The sequence below is a fragment of the Helianthus annuus genome, chromosome 3 (genome assembly GCF_002127325.2).
Source record: "Helianthus annuus cultivar XRQ/B chromosome 3, HanXRQr2.0-SUNRISE, whole genome shotgun sequence".
In the NCBI taxonomy this organism is placed as follows: domain Eukaryota; kingdom Viridiplantae; phylum Streptophyta; class Magnoliopsida; order Asterales; family Asteraceae; genus Helianthus; species Helianthus annuus.
In genome coordinates this window covers 108,717,903-108,726,227 of record NC_035435.2, presented here as the reverse complement: position 1 = coordinate 108,726,227, position 8,325 = coordinate 108,717,903, and the positions used below count along the sequence as shown (strand labels likewise).

General features: G+C 34.9%; 1 protein-coding gene across 1 annotated transcript; it reads left to right on the top strand.

Moving 5' to 3' along the window:
* LOC110929532 (isoflavone reductase-like protein) lies at positions 1 to 1,892 on the top strand. Its single transcript, XM_022172688.2, has 5 exons — positions 1 to 329; positions 418 to 558; positions 639 to 876; positions 1,270 to 1,473; positions 1,568 to 1,892. Exons 1-5 carry the CDS (start codon positions 147 to 149, stop codon positions 1,732 to 1,734), a joined length of 933 nt encoding a protein of 310 aa, XP_022028380.1. The 5' UTR covers positions 1 to 146; the 3' UTR covers positions 1,735 to 1,892.
* Positions 1,893 to 8,325: the final 6,433 nt, after the last annotated feature.

Below are 8,325 nucleotides of genomic sequence, written 5' to 3'. Positions count from 1 at the left end.
TCGATTTTTATAATAGAAAGTGGACAAGCTATAAATTGACCAGGCTCATAAGCTTACTCTTCTACAACACTCTCATAGCACTTGACAATTAGCTTTCGTTGACTCTTTTTATATAATCACCGGAAAATCATCATTCTACACAGAACATGGCGGAGAAGAGTAAGATTCTGATCATCGGAGGAACCGGCTACATCGGTAAATTCATAGTCGAAGCCAGCGCTAACATGGGTCATCCTACTTTCGTCCTCGTTAGGGAATCCACGCTCTCCGATCCTTCCAAATCTTCAGTGATCGACTGTTTTAAGAAAGCCGGCGTTAATATCATCACTGTCAGTAATAATCAATCTACTCTATCTGTTGTTCTTTAGCAGTTTACTAATATCATAACGTTGTTCATATTTGGTGTAATTATGTTAGGGCGATTTGCATGATCACGAGAGGCTGATCACGGCGATAAAGCAGGTAGATGTGGTGATCTCGGCAGTAGGAGTGAGTCAAACACAACTTGCTGATCAAGTCAAAATCATTGCTGCCATAAAAGAAGCTGGTAATATCAAGGTATTTAGTTACAGAGATAAACCATATCAATGAACAAATTAAAGAGTAGCTATGAGTTCTAACTTATCATGCTCATCTAGAAATTTTATCCATCCGAGTTTGGAAACGATGCGGATCGTTCACACGCCGTGGAACCTGCCAAAACGTTATTCGCAACCAAGGCTCAGGTTCGCCGAGCCATTGAGGCTGAAAACATACCTTATACATATATAAGTTCCAACTGTTTTGCGGGTTATTTGCTTCCAACATTGGCTCAGTCTGGGGTCACCGCTCCCCCAAGGGACAAAGTCGTTAGCTTAGGTGATGGAAACGCGAAAGGTAAACACTATTGCAGTTTATTTAGTTATGGAATAATGGATTTTAATAATTCTAACTATTAGCAGTTGGCCTTCAATGGTCCTAACTTCAAAAATAACCAGTGGTGGTCCCACCTTTTCATATATTGTAAACCAATGGACTTTTACTAAACCGAAAAAGATAAGGGGACAAAAAGAAATTAAGGTTCTATTAATAAAGGTCCATTAGTTTACAATATATGTGAAAAGGTGGGACCACCGCTGGTTATTTTTGAAGTTGGGACCGTTGCCGGCCAGCGCCTAATATTTTGGATTATTAAAATCCATTATTCCTTTAGTTATTGAGTATTCGAGCATTATGATCATGTGTCGTTTTTATTTTGGGAATGTTTCTAATTAATGTTTTATATTGTAGCTGTTTTCAATGAGGAACATGACATTGCAACCTACACCATTAAAACCGTTGATGACCCAAGAACCGTCAACAAAAGTGTCTACATAAACCCTCCGGGTAACATATACTCGTTCAACGAACTCGTGTCGTTATGGGAGAAAAAGATTGGCAAAACATTGGAGAAGGTCTATCTATCTGAAGATCAAGTATTGAAAAACATAGAGGGTAAGTTGGATAAATACAACAACAAAATATCCTACCTTTTCGGTTAATCTATGGAGGTTGAATATATATAAACTATTTGTTCATTATCTTGCAGAATCTCCTCTTCCACGCAGCTTAATCATGTCAATCTCGCACACGGTCTTTGTAAAGGGCGATCAAACAAACTTTGAGATTGAACCATCATTCGGAGTGGAGGCTTCGGAGCTTTATCCCGATGTTAAATATACTACAGTTGATGAGTATCTAAGTCGTTTCGTTTGATATATTTTCTCTTAAGAATGTGTGACACATTTACCATAATGAGCCCATTGATGATGGGCCTGCAACAACAACAACAACAACAACAACAATAATATTGTGTAATATTGTATAATAGGAGTATTACTTGAAATCCCAATTATTCTACCTTTTAATTGATATCAGTTTAGGTTTGTTTGTAAGAAGTTGAATTTTCCGGTGTCTTGAGGCGGAAATTCAATCCATACCGATATGAATGATTAGAATATCGACACTTGGTATAGTTACAATCTGATCCGTGTATCTATTTCTTAGATATATTAAACATAATAGATTTTATGAAATTAGTTGTAGGGTTTGTAAACCTACTTAAAACTTCTATAATTGGAAAATATTACAATAAACCTCACAAAATGGATGTCTCTACTTTAACTTCTTATCACTTGGAGATATACATGTTTGAGTGTGTGCTATTGGTGTTTGCATGTATGTTCCATTTTTTCTAAAATTTATTTTACTTTGATTTTATATCTCACTTAATAAACTTCACTAGATTCTTTATTGAATTCAACAATATTGTTTTATCTGTAAAATCCTTTAATTTATCAATTTGTGTTTCAGAAGAGATCGGTTCAATTGTTGAAGAGGTCAAAGTACTTGGCCAACTTTGGATCCGACATCACTGAAGTCGATTAACTGGGAGAAATGGAAGCGCTAAAGGTGGAATGTTTAGATGGTGCTTTGGTGGATTGTATATAATTTTGGTGGTTGTAATCATATTTGGCGTATGGGTTTAGCTTTCGGCTTTCCCGTTTTAATAAAATTTTACTGGTCGTTCAAAAAAAGCTTTATATTTCTTCCATAATTATATAAATTTTATATGGTAATTATTTAGATTCGTGATTACAATATATGTTATTTTACCATTAAATTTGTAGATATCCACACTTTCCCCTAATTCTATATCTCTATCTACAAACACACAGAACTAAATTCTTCAAAATTCTTTTGATAATAGTTAATTAATATTATATTATATTATATTATATTATACTATACTATACTATACTATACTATACTATACTATACTATACTATACTATACTATACTATACTATACTATACTATACTATACTATACTATACTATACTATACATATGAATTATAATTTCCCATGAACAGTGATTCAAATTTATTAAAATTTTATATTTTATTAAAAAGAATATACCAATATATTAATAAAATATATATATATGACTTAACAAGGTTAGAAATTAGTGATTGTCCCTGATTAGTCGATTGGATACTTGACACTCAGAACGCCTAAACTTTTTTTTCAAGATTTTGATATCGTGACGAAGCGAACCGATACCGACAAAATGATACCGAAACTGATATCGATATTTGTTTTTATGGTTTTTGATTGATGTAAAGCACGTGTCGATTGATAAACCGAGTGCCAGTGATATTGGTACGATAATGAAACAAACTGGCAGAAGCCGCAGCGAAGTGCGGGAAAATACCACTAGTATACATATTAAATCAAAGTTCTCATGAACAGTAGACAAATCATTTTATAATATTATTTATATTTTTAATTATTTTATTACTTAATTGATTTCATTAATTAACTCTATAACTTTTATGAAATTTGGTAAACAATAGTTCACCTGGTTTAGGCCAAATTAAATTACGATTTTGTTCCCGCTTTAAAATTATGATTTGTCATCAGTTTAAAATTACGTTTTTACCTCCAGTTTAAAATAAAATTATGCTATTGCCCCAGTTAAAAATTACAATTTTGCCCTCGGTTCAAAACTACGATTTTGTCCCGTTTAAATTTACAGTTTCGCCATTAGTTTTGTTTTGTTTTGTTCCTCCCAGCTAAATTACCATTTTCCCTCAATTTAAATTTACATTTTTGTTATCGTTTTTGTTTGTTTTCCAAGTAAAATTACGATTTTGCACCAGTGTATAACTACAGACACAAGATGGGGGAATAATGTCAGGAAGCTGCCTGGCACTCCCCCATTGGTCCAAGCAATTTACGATTTTATCCCCGCTTTAAAATTACGATTTTGTCATCAGTTCAAAATTACGTTTTTACCTCAGTTTAAAATAAAATTATGCTTTCGCCCCCAACTAAAAATTACCATTTGCCCTCAATTCAGAATTACAACTTTGACCCATTTAAATTTACAGTTTTACCATTAGTTTTGTTTTTTCCCCACCCACACAAATTACAATTTTGCCCTCAATCTAAATTTCAATCTGAACTATCCAAAAAATGGTAAGATATCTAATATATCAAGACGATGGACAAAGCAACGGGATGGTGGTCTATTGGTAAAGGCAAAGACTTTAAACATCTAGGTTTGAGAGAGAAGTCTTAAATTCAAGTTCTACAAACAACAGGGATTACATGAAATTTGACGTTAAAAAAGGATAGACAAGCAAATGTAAATCCCATTCTATATTCGTTGGGATCGTTCTTATTTGTATATCATTATTCTATATTTTTTCCATCGAGCCCACCTCAATAACCCCCTCAATAATCATTATTGGACTAAACTGATGCATATGTACAAGAAATATATTGCAATCAAAACTCGTCATCATGTCGAATTGAAAAGACTTCAGGTGCGCTTATTTTATATAACTCAATGGAATTGAGATATAAAATTCATTAATAACGTGTTTGGTTTACAAAATTCATTTATAACAATGGAACTGGATTTGGAATAAAATTGATTTATGTAAAGGAAGCCATCATTCTTTCCAAGCTGGAAAAGAATTCAATTAAATGAATTGAAATCTCTCTGTCTCCTTCATCGTCTTAGCCTTTGCCACCGCCACCACAACCTGCCCACCCCGCACCGCCACCTTCAGTGCCACTGCCACCACACCTTACCCACCCCGCACCGTCACTGCCATGCCCCACCACGCAGTGGCGGAGCTTTATCAAAAATTTCGGGGGGTGAAAAGTTAGGGACCGAATTTATTATATATTGTATAAATATTCACACAAAATAATTGGGGGCGGGTGCAACCCACGGTTCCCACTAAGCTGCGCCACTGTCACCACGACTCCCGCTACTTGAAAAAGGAGTATCATTGATGGCTAGTTGCCTACCCCATAATTCGTTGGTGATGGCCAACTAAAAAATATAAAAAGAAAATCATGTTAAGCAGTTCTTGGTGTTTTTTCGGAAGTTACCTATTAATTATTGACGTATATCATTTCGGTGGTTAGCCTACAAATATCGACGAATATCCAATGGGTGGTGAGGCAGGAAGCCTTTTTTTTTTTTTTTTTGTCGTTTTTCCGGGTAACAAATCGTTAGCGATGACATATCCGCTAGGAAAAGGTGAAAAATTCAATTGCCAGCTTTCTAAAAGTTGAATCCACTCATGCTTTTCAGTTGTTGGTGTTGTTATCCTGTTCATCAACGACTATTTATTGGTAATTTATCATATTTTAAGTCTATAATTAAAACCAAAGTGCAACCAATAATGATAAACCAACGTTAAACGAACTAAAATTGGTTCATTTTCGTTCGATACCTACAATTTCTTTCCTTCATCTCAAGACTAAACCTCCATATTTTATACTCTTTCTATTTATTTGGTAACTAATATGTTGAAATTGGTGATCTCGAAAATAAAATACAACAACACAGGTCGTGGAATCCTGTTCTTTATCTATGAAAAAAAGATGAATGTATTTTGAACTTTTTGGTATGCCAACATGAAAATGTGTTGGTTGGTGCTCAACACGAGCAATTATTATAATATTTTAAAGCGTCCGACCTCCTTGGATGGACCATCTCATGATTCCGTCTTTAACCAGGGTTTTGCCGAACGATTTACAATATGATACCTTAATGAAGCCATCTTCTCTATGGTGAGTTCTTCAATTTTTGGTTGAAATTTGAGAGATTCGGTATTTACTGAGAGAGAGAGATCATGGTTAGACAAGTATAATTAATATATATATATAAGCTAGAACCAATACATGATTATGTTACATATTAGATTAAACTTTATGTTAGATTAGTATGTTTTTTATTTATTATTATTTGGGGCGGTTATCACATGTATACCCCGAATACATATATATACACTTGGATGTATCATTCTCAAGTTTTTATCAATTCATTTTATGAACAAAAGAGATCTGCAGAAACCTTATTCACAATCGTATACTGCAAGGAATTCCAACATAGTGGTATTAGAGCCATAACGATCCGAACATCATTCAAATTAAATCAACGGTATTCAGGAAGGATCAAACGAAGATGAATCAATCGCAGGGAATTCAAACCCAAATTCCCAAACTCACAGGGCAAAATTATTACCACTGGCACATTCAAATGAAAGTGTTACTTGAATCACAAGAATTATGGAGCATCGTTGAAGATGGATATCAAGAGTTGGGAAATAATCCAACAAATGAAGCCAATACTGCATACCGAGAGTCAATAAAAAGGGACAAACGTGCTCTACACATAATATTTCAATCGGTAAGTGATACCGTATTCGAGAGGATCGCCATGACGAACTCATCAAAGGAGGCCTGGAATATTCTACACAAATCGTACAAGGGAGAAAATCGGGTGAAAACTGTAAGACTTCAAACCCTTAGATGTGAATTTGATGCGTTAAAAATGAAAGATGGGGAATCTGTTGAAGATTATTTCAATAGAATAACCCTAATAGTGAATCAATTAAGAATGAACGAAGAAAAAATTAGTGAACAACGAATTGTAGAAAAAATTCTACGTAGTATGACTCGAAATTTTGAGTCGGTTGTGATCACTATAGAGGAAACTAAGAATTTAGAAGATGTTTCCACCGAAGAATTAATGGGAATCCTGCAATCCCATGAGTTACGAATGAAAAGATACGAAGATTCACCGATCGAACATGCGTTCCAAGTTCAGAACGCTAATCAAGACAGATTTAGACAGAATCGAAACAGTGGAATAGGAAGAGGACGTGGTAGAATTAGGGATCGTTATTTAAGTTCTATTAGATGTTATAACTGTCAAAAACTAGGCCACACCGCCAAGTTTTGCAAACAGAAAGATGAAAACGGAAGTACGGACAACATGTTAATTCATCAAGATGATGAACCGGATGAAAAGGAAACGGATGATTCAATGTTTATGATTCTGAATATGGAAGAAACAGATAACAATGATCACTGGTATTTAGACAGTGGTTGCAGCAACCACATGACAGGAAATCGAGACTTGTTCATATCGTTGGATGAGTCAATAAGAAAAGAGGTAAGAACCGGTGATGATAAGAAGTTAGAAGTCTTAGGCAGTGGGGAGGTCACAATTACAATACAAGGGCGAAACAAAAGGATACAAAACGTATTCTATGTCAAAGGTTTAAGGCACAATCTTTTAAGCGTGGGGCAACTCATAAAAAGGGGTTACATGATTAAATTTCAAGAGGATAAATGCATTATAAAGGATGTTAGAAATGGAACATTGGGTGTCATAAGGATGACAAACAACAAAATGTTTCCTCTCAACCCTGAAAAGGATTTAACATTAGCATTGACCATGACTACCAAGGAAACCTCCATCCTATGGCATAAGAGGTATGGACATGTAAATCTTGATACACTAGCAGATATGGGAAACAAAGATCTAGTGTATGGATTACCAAAGATTTCAAGAGACATAAGCATATGTGAAGGGTGTGTATCGGGCAAGCAAGCGAGAAAATTTTTTCCAAATAAAACGAAGTGGCAGGCAACTAAACCACTTCAACTTATTCATTCTGATATATGTGGTCCGATGAGAACGGAGTCCGTTGGTGGATGCATGTACTTCATTACCTTTATTGACGATTACTCTAGGAAAACTTGGGTGTATTTTCTTAAACTCAAGTCCGAGGCATTGAATTATTTCAAACTATTCAAAGCATTAACCGAAAATCAATCGGATCACACGATTAAAACGTTAAGAACAGATCGTGGAGGAGAATATTGTGGAAAATCATTTCAAGACTACTTAAAGGTAAATGGGATTCATCACCAACTCACAAGCAGTTACTCACCCCAACAAAACGGGGTAGCGGAAAGGAAGAATAGAACACTAATGGAGTTAAGTAGAAGTATGTTGAGCATGAAAAAATTGCCAAACAAGTTCTGGGCAGAAGCAATAGCATGCACCACATACATACTGAATCGTACGGTTACAAAGACTAGACCAAATGCAACTCCATTTGAAGCATGGAATGGAAGAAAACCAAATGTGGAACACTTAAAGATTTTCGGTAGTGTAGCCTATGTCCACATACCCAAGCAGAAGTGGAATAAATTGGATGATAAAACGGAGAAGATGATATTCGTTGGGTACAGTGAAAATAGTAAAGGATATAAGTTGTTTAATCCTTTAACTAACAAGATCACTATAAGCAGAGATGTGATCTTTGATGAAAGTAAAAGGTGGGTCATTAACAATGAATCAAATGAGACTCCATACATGATATTAGAAGATGGTATAGTGCCGATGGATCAAAACATAGATGATCAGAATCCTACTGATGAGCATCATGAACCGAATCCCGTTCAACTAGAAAACATAACTGACAATGT